This window comes from Castor canadensis, chromosome 8, assembly GCF_047511655.1.
Source record: "Castor canadensis chromosome 8, mCasCan1.hap1v2, whole genome shotgun sequence".
In the NCBI taxonomy this organism is placed as follows: domain Eukaryota; kingdom Metazoa; phylum Chordata; class Mammalia; order Rodentia; family Castoridae; genus Castor; species Castor canadensis.
The window spans coordinates 43,742,671-43,758,424 of NC_133393.1; the positions used below are offsets into that span (position 1 = coordinate 43,742,671).

The 15,754-nt window shown below is 40.7% G+C and overlaps 1 protein-coding gene across 1 annotated transcript in view; it reads left to right on the forward strand.

Moving 5' to 3' along the window:
• Positions 1-12,765: 12,765 nt before the first annotated feature.
• Elovl2 (ELOVL fatty acid elongase 2) overlaps positions 12,766-15,754 on the forward strand; it is a 55,561-nt gene continuing 52,572 nt past the window's right edge. The window contains exon 1 of the mRNA XM_020153813.2: positions 12,766-12,882. Within this exon, the coding sequence (XP_020009402.1) occupies positions 12,880-12,882 (3 nt within the window). The 5' untranslated portion in view covers positions 12,766-12,879. The remainder of the gene's footprint in view (positions 12,883-15,754) is intronic.

The window sequence follows — 15,754 nt, forward strand, 5'->3', positions numbered from 1 at the left end:
ATTACACATTTTTCTCAGCAGCCCATGGAACTTTCTCCAAAATAGATCACATCCTAGATCATAAAGCAAATCTCAATAAATATAAAAAAATTGAAATAACCCCCTGTATTCTAACAGATCATAATGGAATAAAATTAAGATCAATGGCAAACCACAAAAACAATTCAAACTCATAGAGATTGAACACACACTTTTGAACACTCAATGGGTCATTGAAGAATTTAGGAAAGAAATTAAGAAATTCCTAGATTCAAATGAAAATGAGAACACAACTTACCAGAACCTGTGGGACATAGCAAAGGCAGTCCTGAGAGACAAGTTTGTAACCATCAATGTCAACATCAGAAAATAAGACAGATCTCAAATAAGCAATTTGATGATGTACCTCAAACCCTTAGAAAAGCAAGAATAAGCCAATCCCAAAAGTAGTAGATGGAAAGAACTTATAAATATTAGGGCAGAAATTAATGAATTGGAAACAAAAAGAATGATACAACAAATCAATGAAACAAAAAGTTGGTTCTTTGAAAAAATAAACAAAAACAACAAAACTTTAGCCAAATTAATCAAAAGAAGAAAGCAGAAGACCCAAATTTTAAAAATCAGATATGAAAAAGGGGATATTACAAAGACACCAATGCAATTGAGAAGATCATATGGGAATATTTTGAAAAGCTATACTTCAACAAACTGGAAAATCAAGAAGAAAAAGATAAATTTCTTGACACATATGGCCCACCAAAATTAAGCCCAGAGGACATAAGCAAATTTAAACAGATCTATAACAATAAATGAGATTGAGACAGTTATAAAGAACTTCCCAATAATGAAAAACCCATGTCTGGATGGATTCACTGCTGAATTCTACCAGACATTTAAAGAAGAACTAACAACAATGCTCCTCAAAGTATTCCATAAAATGCAAAAGGAAAGAATACTACCAAACTTATACTATGAAGCCAGTATTACCCTAATACCAAATTCAAGTAAAGGTGCATCAAAAAGTTATAGCTTAATATATCTGATGAACAGAGGTGCAAATTCCTCAATAAAAAATACTTGCTAACAGAATCCAACAACACATTAAAAAGATTATACACCATGATTAAGTAGGTTTTATTCCAGGGATGCAAGGATGGTACAATATATCCAAATCAAATATAATACAACACACAAACAGAATCAAGAACAAAAACCTCATCAACTCAAAAGATGTAGAGAAAGCCCTTGACAAAATTCAACAAACTTTCATGATAAAAGCTCTGAAGAAACTAACAATAGAAGGACCATATCTCAACATTATGCAGGCTATATATGACAAGCCTATAGCCAACATCATTCTAAATGGGAAAAACCTGGAACCATTTCCTTTAAAATTAGGAATGAGACAAGGCTGTTCACTTCCTCCACTCTTATTCAATATAATTACTGGAATTCTGGCCAGAGCAATAAGACAGGAGAAAGAAATAAAAGGGATTCAAACAGGGAAGGAAAAGGTCAAATTATCCCTATTTGTAGATTATATGATCTTATATGTGAAAGACCCTAAAACTATTCAAAAACTTTTAGATCTCATAAACATACTTTAGCAAAGTAGCAAGATACAAAATCATTATACAAAAACCAGTAGCATTTCTATACACAATGAATGGTCTGAGAAAGAAGTCAGGAAAACAATACCATTCACAGTAGCATCAAAAAGTTAAAATACCTGGGAATACAAAACGAAGGAAGTGAAAGACCTGTACAATGAAAACTATAAATCACTGAAGAAAGAAATCAATGAAGGCATTAGAAAATGGAAGGACTTCCCATGCCCATGGATCAGCAGAATCAATATTGAGAAAATGGCTATACTACTGAAAGCAATCTGTATGTTCAATGCAATCTCCATCAAAATTTCAGTGATATTCTTCATAGAGGTAGAAAAATCAATCCTGAAATTCATATGGAAGCACAAAACACGTTGAAAAGCTAAAAGAGCTTTTTTGAAAAGCAAAAAGAGTAATGCTAGAAGTATCACAATACCTGACTTCAAACTATACCTCAGAGCCAAAGTAATAAAAACACCATGGTAGTAGCACAAAAACAGACATGAAGACCAGTGGCACAGAATAGAAGACTCAGACACAAACCTTTTTCAGCTGCAGCTGTTTGATTGTTGACAAAGTAGCCCAAAACATATGTTAGAGAAAAGATAGCCTCTTCAACAAATGGTGTTGGGAAAACTAGATACCCACCTGTAAAAAATTGAAAGTAGATCCCAGTATCTCACATTGTACTAGAATCAATTCAAAGTAATCAAATATCTTAATGTAAGATCTGAAACTGTAAAACGACTCCAGGTAAAAATAAGGAATACACTTGAACATATAGGCATAGGTAATAACTTTATGTATGAATAAAAGGCCAGTAGCTCAACACTTAAGAGAAAATATTGACAAATAAAACTGCATCAAATTAAAAAGGCTTCTGCACAGCAAAGGAATCAGTCACTAGACTGAAGTGACAACATAAGGAATGGGAGAAAATAGCCAGCTATACATCTGACAAGGGATTAATAACCAGAATATACCGGGAGCTCAAAAAACTAACCCTGCAAATAATCAACAACTCATTGAATAAATGGGCAACTGACTGAACAGACAACTCTCAAAGAACAAGCACAGATGGCCAGTCAATACAGGAAAAAATGCTCAGTATCCCCGACCATAAAGGAAATGCAAATCAAAATGACCCTGAGATTTCACCTCACTCCAGTCAGAATGGCTACTATCAGTAACACACAACAAAACAAATGCCAGCGAGGATGTGGGGTGCGGGGAGAGACAAGGGAAGGAATCCTTATACATTGTTGGTGGGAATGTAAATTAGTGCAACTGCTAAGGAAAGCAGTATGAAGTTTCCTCCAAAAACCAAAAATAGACCCACCATACAATCCAATGAGACCACCACTGGGCCTATATCCAAAGGAATGCATACTAGGTTACAATTGAGCCACTTGCACTCCCACATTTATTGCAGCACTATTCACAATAGTCAAGCTATGGAAACAGCCAAGATGCCCCACCACTGACGAATGGATTATGAAAACATGGTATACATACACAATGGTGTATTAGTCAGCCATAAAGTAGAATGAAATTATATCATTTGCAGATAAAAGAATGGAACTGGAGATCATGTTAAGTGAAGTAAGCCAGGCTCAGAAGGACAAAAGTCACATGTTTTCCATCATATGTGAAAGCTAGGCCCATAAGATCAATGTTTACATAAATACATCAATGATCTAATAATACAGACACACACATAGACATGATTGTAACAGTGGGTCTATCTGAGGGGACTACAGGGGAGGAAAGAGGGGGGAGATTAAAAGAATGGTAGTGAATAATACTGAAATATGTTGCACCTGTGTAGGAAGAGAGTATAACAAAATCCACAGAAAGCTGTTGAATGATAGGGGAGCAAGGTGATAAAGAAAGTGTAAGCAACTGAGACAGTTAACTTGATGAAAGTACAATGTGTGTGTGTGTGTGTGTGTGTGTGTGTGCATAATACCAAGTGTATATTGAACAATCAATATACACTTTAAAAAATGAAGGATAGGAGGGTAAAATAGGTCTGTCCAGAGGTGGGTACCAGTGCGGGGTTGGGGGGAAAACTAAATGGAGAGGGTAAAAGAAAGCAAATAGAGTGGATATATTTTTGTATCTGTGTATGAAAATAGAACGAGACCTGAAGAAAATGCTAATAATATATTTCCACTGCAGAGAAACAGACAAGAATTAAAAGTCACTATTACCTGTTTCCTTGAAAATTTTCCCAAATGAATTTTAGAGCCCTTTAAGATTATATACTTGTTTTCTACTAGTTCATATTTTACTCTCTTACTCTCTGATATTTCACATTTTATTTTTTATTTTGTATCTTCTGCCAAAATGAAGATCTGAACAAATCTCTTTAAAATATGGGCTGGTTTGCTTTTTTTTTCCATATTTGCTTTTATCCTTTTTCTGGAGCTATTGACCTGTTCCCCAACCAGTTCCAAAGGATCCAAGTTTGTTTTAAACTGTTTGTAGAAGGGATTCAAAAGGTGGTTAGACCTTTGCATGTGTAAGTATGCTCTGAGTAATGTTATAAGAGAGCATGTCCAAAAGACAGTCTGGCTACTGAGTATAGCTTAGGCTGGGTGAAAAAATTATTTACAATCAGCAGCAGAGGTTCATTTAGCAAGGTCCAAAGTGATGCTATGCTTGCTAGAGAGTTGGGAGGTGAGATGAGGTTTGAGGGAGCAGGGTAAATTCAAAGTTACATGGTGAAAGAGGTCATCCTCTAAGTGCAGGGTCCCTAATGACTTCTCTGTGTCAAAGGTCAGGAATCTAGTGATTTCAGTTCACTAGAAATGATGCACCACTTACTACACTGATTGAAAGCCGTGTGGTAAGGTAAAAGAGCAAGTGAGCAAAACTCAATAGGAAGCACCGCCACACTTCATCCGGTTTCACTGCTGGGAGAGTGATCAGGACAAATACATATGAATTCAAGTACATGTCCTTTGAAGGACAGAAAGCAGAAAAAAATGAAAGGAGCTGAATCTTACTTCTTTCATGGGTAATAAGTTATAGCTTTCTTACCCCACTCTTGCTGGCTAACCTTATCTCAGGCTCTAATATAAGTAAATTCCCTAGAAGTGAAGCCCTGACTCCGGGAGTTGCAGGTATGTAGCATTAGGCAGGTGGCCTGGTGGTTTCCTTACTGCTGGCACCATGCTTGGAACCCCTATTAGAAATACGGAGGAAAAGCTAGAATCCACAAAACCCAAACTCCAAATGCAGCCATGAGATAAACAAGTGTGGTTATTTTTATCTTTAGGTTATTTAACTGTTCTGTGTATATGTGTCTTTTCTTTGTGATAGCTGAACCTATGTGTCCAAGGTTTTCTGAGAACATCTCAGCTCTTGTATTGTACAGGTCATTCAAAAGTGAATGACCATATTCATTTCATGATATTGTTTATAAAAATGATATCATTAAATTAGGATTCATTTGGGGATTACATTTATATTAGCTAACAAAAATTATATACTTTTCAAAGACCCTTGAGTCTACCGAAAGTCTTTTTAGAATGTCACAAGAAAATTAGGTGGCATGGAATAAAAAAATAAAAAGAACCAGTCTGTCTCAAATACTAATTGAATGTTTACTATTTAATGAAAGTTACAAAGACAGTTTGGGATTAACATTTTAAGTAAAGTGCTAAGCCTAAACTGAAGTATTTATGGAATTAGCTGCACTAATTAATTTAAAGGTAATTAAATTGACCTTTAACAGAACTAACATAGACTGACATTAGACTATAGTTTGCCTCAAGATTATTCTCCCATGTACTTTTCTATCAACTAGTTCAATGAAGTCACCAAAAAATTTTATTCAAAAAATTTTCTATGGCTCATTCACCTGAGCTCTGACCTATCCTCTTGAAAAGGACATGAAAGATGTAAAAACAAATTGGGTAACAAAGTTAACGTGGCATTGTTGATATTGGCAGCTATTTTAACTATTTCCAAATACTATTTCTTCTTTTTTTTTTTTTTTGGAGACAAGGTCTTGCCTTGTAGCCCAAGCTGACCTCAAAATCTTGATTCTCCTGCCATAGCCTCCCAAGTGCTTGGATTACAGGTATGTGCCACTATACCTGCCTATTCTGACTACTTTGAAGTTTTCCATAATTAAGAAAAATAGTCTGTAGAAGGCTTACACTTTAGCTGCTCTTCTAGACCTTAATACCCACAGCTGAAGGAGACCCAGACACATGAGTTTACATTTTGTATCCCTCAGCAAACACTGCAGAAGAATTCTCCCTTCACTGTAACTGCAGAATGAATCTGCAGATCTGTCAAGTTCACCTTTAGCAATTTGATCGAGCTGTCCATTTACTTCAATTCAACCCTTGTAACAATGCTGTGAGGCTCTCCTACAGTCACTGTGGACCCACATTGTACAAGCAATTCACCCTCAATAAATAGACAAATGACCTGAAGAAAGTGAGTTTTTTCTGCCAAGTTTATAAGGTATTTTAAAGATAGGATCATTCCAAACAGCATGGTGATCCTGTCTCAGAAAACCAAGGGCTGGGGATGTAGTTCACTGGTAGAGTACTTGCACAGCATATGCAAGGCCTTGGGTTTGAACCCCTGTACTATAAAACAAATGAGCAAATAACACGCCATCCCCTCAAAAAAAAAAAAAACCCCTAGCATGGTATCTGTTTCCTTACTGTACAATGAGACTGCTGACACTGGACTGTTGTGAAAATTAAATGAGCTACTATTCTAAGTCACTTTTTAGGCTAACATTAGATACTTAATAGAAGCCCGTGAATATCACATTTGAGCTAGAAGAATGATGAGGGTTATGAGGTGAGGCTGCCTGCTGTGAAATCTTGGGTTAGTTTTAGATCCCTTTAGTCTCTGCTTTCTTGACATTGATGAAGTTGCTTAGGTTGTAACAATGCACATTGTCCAAACATGTGCCAAGTAAAAAGCCATTCAAACTCTTCACCATTTAGGTTCCTCATTTCTATCTGGTCTACAATGTTCATTGACAAACTTATTGGAAAATAAAATGTTAACTACATTGAAACTATTCTTCCTTTCGTTTCCTATTAACTACCAATTAGAACAAATATAATACACGAGCTCTTTTTTCTAGGAGGACCATATGTTCTGGTCCTGCTGTTTGAATGCATTTGATGTCCTTACTCTCATTTAAGTGAAGTTGACAGAATTTTTGAGTAGAGTTGTACTGCAGTTTGGGTGTGATCCTCCCACCCCACTGGGCCATGAGTGTTAGTGTGCTGGAAACTTGGTCCTTCGTGTGTTAAGAGGCCTGGTATGAAGTTATTAGGTCTTGCTGGGGTTCCCGTCCTTGGAAGAGGTTAAGGTAAGTATCCTGAATTTGTTCTTTTGAGAGCATTACCACAAAAGAACTAGCCCCTAAGCCCAGTCACTCTGACTTCCTGTCATGACATGTGATCTCTCCCTGTCCATCCCCCTGCCATGAAGCCAGTCAACATGAAGCCTTCAGAAGAGCTGAGTAGTAGTTGGTGCCATGCCCTTGTCTCCATTGCTTTGATCCAAATAAACCTAAGTATATAACTTCACATATCAAAATGGCAAATGGGCTAATGCAAGTCAAGTTTTCTTGGCATATATGAGTGCCTTTTTTCCTTGATAGACTAAAAAGAGAAGATGCAGTGCCAAACAGTCTAAGATGAAGCAAAACGTCAGGGAGGAGTTCTGTCAAATTTTATGCATCCATGTAAATTTTCCCTTTGCCTGTGTTCACATTAATATCCTCAATGATTTATAATCAGGTTGTGAAAAATTCTCTTTTATAGATCAGCTGATTTCAGACCCAGTTTTAACTTTAGTCCAGAAAACCAGCAGCTTTAAAATGATTAATTCCAAGGCACTAGTCTAGTCTCTTGCTTATACTACTCTCATTTCAGGCATGAGTACTTCTGGCAGGGGAGAATGTGTGGCCAGACACACCCCACACCCCTACACACACTCACACGTTCGCACTTTCAGTGGGGATTGAAAGGAGGAGTTTTTGCAGTAACCTCCTGGAGACCCTGTCGTGTTTATCAGCATTCCCTTTCTTTCCTCAGTTGATTTCCAAGTTTGATATAAAATGTGTTTACAGCAAAAAGAGGCTGGGGGACTCTTGCCTCGAGTTAATCTCAAAGGACACACCTGAGAAAGGGATACCCAGTCTACGGTGTGGGATGGGAAGGCCTCTGCAGGTCACACTGAGGGATGTAGCACCTCACTTTCCCACTTTACATCTGTGCTACTTGCCATGTACAAAATCATTTTTTAAAAAAGAACATCAAAAAAAATTATTAAATACAATTTAAGTAAAACAGCACCTGTGAAAGACAAAAGGGCAAAGTTAGTGAATGTGTAGAGTAAGATCAGGCAAAGGAGAATAAAAAGACGAAAGTTAAAGTCCAGGATCTCTCAGAGTATAAGGCGATAGGTCCTCCTAATTGCTGGGATCCCAGCAGGTGACAATGTCCTCCACATCATGTGAGAATGTCCTGCCAGGACCAGGTTGCCTGGGGCTAATGTCTTTAAAGGGTAGGGCCTCAGGGCAGGACTGAGGGCCAAGGTGATGACAGACATACCATCTACAAGAGTGGAACAGAGGAGTCACGGATTTGCATCCTCACTATAATGCTGACTCTCACTTCCAGACACTCTGGCCCCTTCCTGTCCCAACTTTTCCATATCAGAGCATTTTTCATTGCTATTTTCTCTTTCTGGAAGGACTCCGCCTAGGTCTGCTCATGGTATTATAACTGGCTTGTTTTCATCATTGAGATCTCAACTCAGATATCTGCTTGGTGAGGCCTTTTCAAGCCTCTATTTAAAGCTTCTATTTAAAATGCTACTCACTTTTTACTATAACACTATTTCTTCATAACACTTCTTTATCCAAGATTACTTTGTTTCTTGTCTTCCAAGCTTCAGTAAAAAATAGAATTGATTCACATTTTCTACTGCATTCACATCACCTAAGTTCTACAGAGACCTGCAGACTTTTTTCCTAACAGACCAAATTGTAAATATTTGAGGATTTGTGGACTACACAATTTCTGTCAAAATGACTCAACTCTGCTATTGTAGAGTGAAGGCAGCCATGGACAATAAGCAAATGCATGGGCATGACTGTGTTCTAATAAAACTTTATTAACAAAAATAGAGTAGATGTTATGTCCTGCAGCTGTAGTTTACCAACCTTTTGCTGAAGAATATTGTGCTAGATCATAGCACTCAGTATAGTATTTTCAAATCAATGATTTTTTACGTGGGTTGATATGAGGTAATAATTGTCTACCTGATGTTCCATCCCAAACTAATGTGTCAGTGTTCCTTCATCTGGGTTGACTCTTCATATTACTAGTTTTCATTTCTAAACTCATAGGTACAAAACTTTGTGCTCCACAGAGCAGAATACATGGCCAAGGAGAGGATCTGATTTCTAGACTCTGTTTCTACTATTTCCCTAAAGACACAAATATTCTGAAGAAAAGTAGTAGATAGACTGATTTAGAGTCACAGCAAATCATCAGTCTTTTTCTTGGGATAAAATACAAAGAAGCTGGGCTGGGGCTTAGCTCAGTGGTGCAGAGTGTGCCTAGCATGTACAAAGACCTAGGTTCAAACATGCTACATGTGAAAAGAAGGGATACTTCAGAAGAAAACCATGCAAAAAATGAGATAGTCTCACCAACAACAAAGTGTGTTCACTTTGTAATTTTGACGAGGGCTGAGAGGCTATCACTGGCTGGCAGTGGAGACAGTGAGAATAGAGGCTCAGGCTCTGGGCTTCAGCACTCATCCCTTATCAGTCGTCTCTAACTTCTCTGAGATACCTTTTCTTCACATGTAAAATATAAGACATATTTTTAAAAGAGATAGGGTCGAATCTCTATTTTTAGATTTAAGATTCTTAGCTTTTACTGCTGATACTTTATATAGCACCACATCCATGTAAGTACCTCATACACGATTACCCCATAGTTATGTTATTGTACATATTCTACAGGGGTTTCACGACAGATTGGAAACACAAGTAAATTACAGCTTTAGTGTACTACATAGAAGACAAAAAAAAAAGTCATGGGAGTGTGGCATATTAACATTTTTTATTGATAAATAAGAATTCAGATTATATCCAATTAGGCCCTTTCCCAGTTCTGTGTTTATAGAGATAGGCCACTTCTTTGTTTTATTTAATGAAATATTGGTGGGGGAAAAAACACCCTCTGGCATTTGCTATCTCTTTCTTCCTTTATTCTAGTTCAGGAAAAGCCATAGAATATTTCAAGAAATAGGTAAGATGTAGGTGGCTTTTTATACCTTCTGGCCCTGCAAATTGGTGTGTTTTTAGACAATAAAGGTAAAATAGCAATTATTAGGCTAAATGTGTTAATTTGGTGTGCTTTGCAAGGTAGAGATGACATCAGTGGTACAGTTCCTGCAAGCAAACAGCAGCAGAATGCCTGAAGGGAGGTGGTCACCTAAGTTTTTTTTTTTTTTTTTTTGGTGAGGTTCTGGGTTCAATCCTGACACTGAGAACAAATTTCCTTGCTATTGTTAGAAAAACTGACTCAAGCTTTCCCTGAGCACATGACGGCATTGGGTTCCTCAAAATGTGGTGCATGGTCCAATCAGCATCATTTATGATGCTTGTTAAAAAAATGTAATCCTTGTACACACCTGCATGGGTAATTGTGCAGTGTAAATTCCCTGGTGCTATTTATATCCAATAATGTCTGAGAATCACGATTTGGATGAAGAACTCATATTTTACTGCATTAGATTAATGATATAATGAAATTCAGATCTGGGATTTTTGTAGTTCAGTATCCCAGAAATGTGGACATTATTTTTAGAGCTTTAAAAATATAAATCAGACTGGGCATAGTGACTCATGCCTGTAATCCTACCTACTTGAGCAGTGAAGATCGGGAAGATCAAAATTCAAGACCAACCCATGCAAAAAGTTCATGAGACCCCCATCTCAACTAATAAAAAGTTGAGTGGGGTCGTGCATGTTTACTATCCCAGCTATGTGAGAAGCATAAATACAATCACAGTCCCGAACAGGGAAACCCTCTCTCAAAAGACCAAGGGCTGAGGATGTCATTCAGTGGTAGAGCACTTGCTTAGCATATGCATGGCCCTGGGATCCATCTCCAGCACCACAAGAATGAAAAAGTAAATATCAATACACATAAAATGTGAAAAATAGGGGAATATAAAAAAATCCCATAATACTGTTATCCATGGAAAAGATACAATTTGGTGATGATTTGGGTGATTTTCCTTCCAGTTGCTGGATATCATAGGTCATCACAGGTTCTGGAAACTTCCAAGGGCAGGGGCTGTGCTTGTTTATCACTCTACTCCAGCTCTTACCACAATGCCTAGCACATAGCAGGCACTCACACACCTGCTGAGCAAACCAAGTGAATACATAAAGCTGGAATCAACGTGTAGATTTAACTTTGACCCTGTGGACACTTTTTATAAATATGTGGCAACCCTAAATAGAATGTCATGCTCTGATTCACACAGGTATCAAATCAGTCACAAATCAATGACCGGTATTTTTTTTTGCACCCAGCATTTTTCTAGAGTTTTACTTCTATTAATTCTAACATGTAATGTAAATACTATTTTATCTCTATTTTACAGATCAGGAAACCGGGGCACAGAGTTAGGAAAGTAGCCCAGTACCACACCGCCAGTATGTAGCAGAGCTGACGCCTGAGATGCTTATGGGATTTAATTAGCAAATACCAACTTGCTTATGATTGTAAAGTTAATGACTTTTTATTGAGAAATGTGTACCTGATGCTTACCACTCCAACTAGAGGAAAACTCTAATACATATATATGTGTATATATGTATCTTTTATGGTGGTAACTAAACTCTGGGCTTGAATGGGGCACTGCTGGCTCAAGCTTGACTCAGGTTTGGGCGTTTGAACTTCACTTGCTGGGCAGGTGATCTAAGAGCCATGACTCCAGCCCTTTTTGCTGTGGTTATTTGGGTGCTCTGGTTATTTTGGAGATAGCATCTTGCTTTTTGCCCAGGCCAGTTTGGACCACAATCCTCCATTCCTTATATTTTATGCTTCCCTAGTTCTAGGATGACAGACAGGTGTCGCCCCATCCAGCTTTTTTCCCAGTGAGATGGTCTTTTTGAACTTTTTGGCCCAAGCTGGCCTGGAACTGCCATCCTCTGGATCTCAGCTTCCAAACTAGCTAGGATTGCAGGTGTGATCCACCAGCACCTGGCAAAAATTAGGTAGTTATGTGAGGTTAAGACTCGGCACTGTGATCTGTGGTTATTCTGCTACTTTACAAAAACATGCGAGAGCACATCCTCACTGTATCAGGTGTGTAGTTACCTGTGTGGACGCTCAGACGTTTGCAGCATTTCCAACTCCAGTAGACATGCTCGCCTCTGGGTGTATTTCAAGTTTACCACATTAGCCACATTAAAAAAAAAAAAGCACACATTATTAAGGCTGAAAAGATGCAAATGTCAGGTGACACATGATATCTACCCTTCCTGACATCTCTCATCTTCACTCCTCACCCTACCCGCCCCCCAGGCCCCAGGGTCTTAGATCCCCTTCGATTCATTCATACACAATGAATGCTGAATAAACTACCGGAGTCACCAGCTGAGAGTGTTCTGAATAAGATCCTCCTGAGAACGCATTGGGTAAGATGGTGTCCTGCTCAGAACGTTTATTAATAGTGATCCGCTCAATTCCTCTTGTAAAAAACCTACATCCTGCATAAATAGAAGCCATGCTTGAAATCTATGAGGCCCCACTTAAAGCACGAGCCCTAGGCTCCTCCTTCCCAGCGCTCCGGTGGCTTGGCCTGGTAATCATTGAGCAAACGGCGACAGCTGGGCCTGCAAATCGCCGCCCGGCCTGTAGGGGGCGCAGTGCCCGCGCGGGACACTCCGTGCACGCGGAGGGGGCGCGCGAGGCCTCAGGGGCCGCCGCCTCCCCGGCACGCGCCCTCCCCCGCGCCGTCTTCGCGCCGCGACCCGCTAGGCTCCCAGGGCGAGCGGAGCTGGGCGGGGCGGAGCAGAGCGGAGCCAGGGAAACGGCTCTGAGCTCGGAGGCCGCGCGGCCGCGGCGCGAGCCCGAGGGGGCGGAGAGGCGCGGACGGCGTGCGCGCGCCGGGCGTGGGTGTGGGTGACTAGCGCGGGCGCCGCGGAGCGCCAGGCAGAGGGACGCTGGCTACCCTGGACAGCGCATCGGTGCCCGCGCGGGCCATGGTGAGTGCGGGCCGCGCGCCGCGCTTCCTTTCTCTCCTCCACCGCGCACTCGGCGGGAACGGGCCCGGCGGGGCCCCCATCGCGGTGGGTGAGACCGCTAGAATCCGCCGCTCGGCGGAGGCGGGCCGGGTCCACACCGGCCTGGGGAGGGGGCTCGGGGACCCGCGGAGTCGGGAACTTTGTCCTTCTCGCTGTTCTGTCGGGACCTCGAGGCGCCGGCTCGCGTCCGGCCCCTTGTTGCATGCATCGGCCGTCAGTCACTCGGTCCGTCTGTGCGCGGGGTGTCGGGACGTCGCCCCCTTCTCCCGGGCGCGAGGCCCACCCACCCTCAGCCCCTCGACCCGGACTCGGGATGGAGAGCCGCGCTTCCCGCGCGCCCTGCCGACCCGGCCTCGGGAAAAGCTAGGTCTCGGCCCTAACGGCCGAATTCCCGCCAACCTCCCCGCGCTGCGCCGCACTCGGGGGTGTGTCCCCTCCCCGCTGGGTGCCTCGCCGCCCTGCACCCCAACTCCTCGCGCTGGCTTCTCTGCCCCAGCTCGGTTCCTGGAGAACGAGCGTTGTGTGTCCCTGAGTCCCGCGAGCTAACTGGCCGGAGTTTCAGCGGCTACAAAGGCAGCGATTGTGCCGCGCTCCCAGGCCCACGGCGGGGGCGTGCGGGATCCGCTGGTGTCAGCGCCTCGCTCCGCTGCGGGGCTGGTCACACACACGCTGTACCAATCCCCACCCATCTGCGCGCACTCGCGCTTTCCACCTGATTCCACGTGAAGCCTTCTCTGATCTTTAAGTCTGTGTTTTATCCAGTCGTTCCTAGCCCACCCTCCACGTTCGTGTTCCCCCTGCCTGCTTCACTTTGTTTTTTGCCTTTGTTAGGATGCTATCTATGTATCTTTATGTCTCTTTCTGTGTATTGCTGCTTTATATTGCCCATTGAGCGTCTCCCCCACCAAAATGTGAGTTTCAGGAAGACAGATTTTTGTCTTTTGTTCACTGCTGTGTTTCTGGTATGAACAGCAATGCCTGGCACACAAGTGCTCAATAACACTTTTAAAAATTAACTCAGTAAAGCAAAGTACTTTGTGCTCATGCACAAGTGGGAAGCAGCAATAGTGATTGGGTAAACACCGCAAGGACTCAAGTGATGTTTGGGACGAGGCAGATACTCTTCAACAGGAGAGACCGACTGTTTGGTGACCCTCGATGCTGAGTATACAGAGCCGTCTCCTATACTTGATCTGTCACTTTATGCTCTTGATATCTTGTCATCAGAGTGAACAAGGCATCTTTAGGGCTCCCTCCTGGGGGCCTGAACCTCTGTTCCAAAGTATAAGTAGGAATTTTAGTAAGGGAATATATGTCCTTAACTGAATGGAAAAGAACCAAAATCAAGGGCCAGTTCTTACAAGCTTTATACAACAATCTTGATACTACTTTTGATAACTGTTTTTCAAAAATCGATCTTAAGTCCAAATTATATCACGTTTTAAAAATGTGGGGGAGTGCTGGGAGTTGAATTCATAAGTTAGTGGGTCAGGGCAGTGGAGGAGACCAGTATGAACTACTGTCCCTTTAGATATGGCTCCTAACTAGTCTGTTCTAAAATATTTTTCTTCACATTTCATTTTCCTTTTCCATTTTCATAGTGTAAGTTATGGCAGTGGTTTAGGGAAGTGTGTTTATTATAATTGGAGACAAACTGCTTAATAAAATGTACATGAGCAAGTTTTTGGAAATGATGTAATTATTGCTGTGACTGTACAGTTCAGTTCCACAATAACCACCTTGTCCATCTTAGTAGAAGTTTAAAGGCAAAGGGGTTGGTGGAGTGGCTCAAGCCTTGGAGCATCTGCCTAGGAAGAGTGAAGCCCTGAGTTCAAACCTCAGTACTGCCAAAAAGAAAAAGAGAAATTAATGGTAAAAAGGAAAGAAAGATAAGTTTGTCTTTGAAATTAAAACCAACTAAAAGTATACATGGAATATTCCTTATTCCTTTGATTTCAATTTATATTTGTAGATTTTCCTGTGTTATGAGCTTAGTAAAAATACCGAATTCTATGCATTGAAAGTATAGTAGTTTTTTTTTTTTAGCTTACAGCCTTTAAATTTTAAATAGTACAATAGCATACAGTAGATACTATTTTTCACAAGACAAAGTTTCACTATGTAACCCAGGCTAACCTTGAAAATGTGCACCAGCATATCTGACTTTGTATATAGTAAATTTCTCATGTAGCTATGCCTTCATCTTTCTTTTGCTTTGTTTGAAGGCGTCTCTGGCAAGAACTGCATAAAACAAATAAATGCTATTTTATCAGTCACTTTAATCTAGATACTCACCTGCTTTTGTGTTTTTCTTGCGTGTAGAGGGAAGTACAGTATTTTTAAAGAGCATAAAATTCTTTTCTTTTGAGACAGGGTCTCCCAGTGTAAAATAGCTTGAAATTTGTTGTATAGTCTAGGCTCACCTGGAACTCTTGCTCCTCCTGTCTCCCCTTCCTGAGTGCTGGGATTATAGGTGTGTATCACCACACCTGGCCTATAAAATTCATTTTTAAAATACCTGAGTAAGCTTATTTTTTATTCTAGAATAAAAAGTTGCAGTATAATCCAACTTGCTTAAAACATTTTTCTCAGTTTGGGAGGTTCTCTGTAAGAGACCTGAAAATTTGTTAAGTGGATCCATATCATATATCTAGGTATGTTCAGAAAACAGGGCCGTGGTTGCTGTCAGGGTTGTAAGATGATCATTTCCACTGGACAGTTAGATATGCACCATTTAACTTGGGGGGTATATGTGGAATTTTTTTGGTTTTGGAAGTACTGGTGTTTGAACTCAGAGCAGGAGTAGGCAGGAGCTCTACCTCTTGAGGCACAC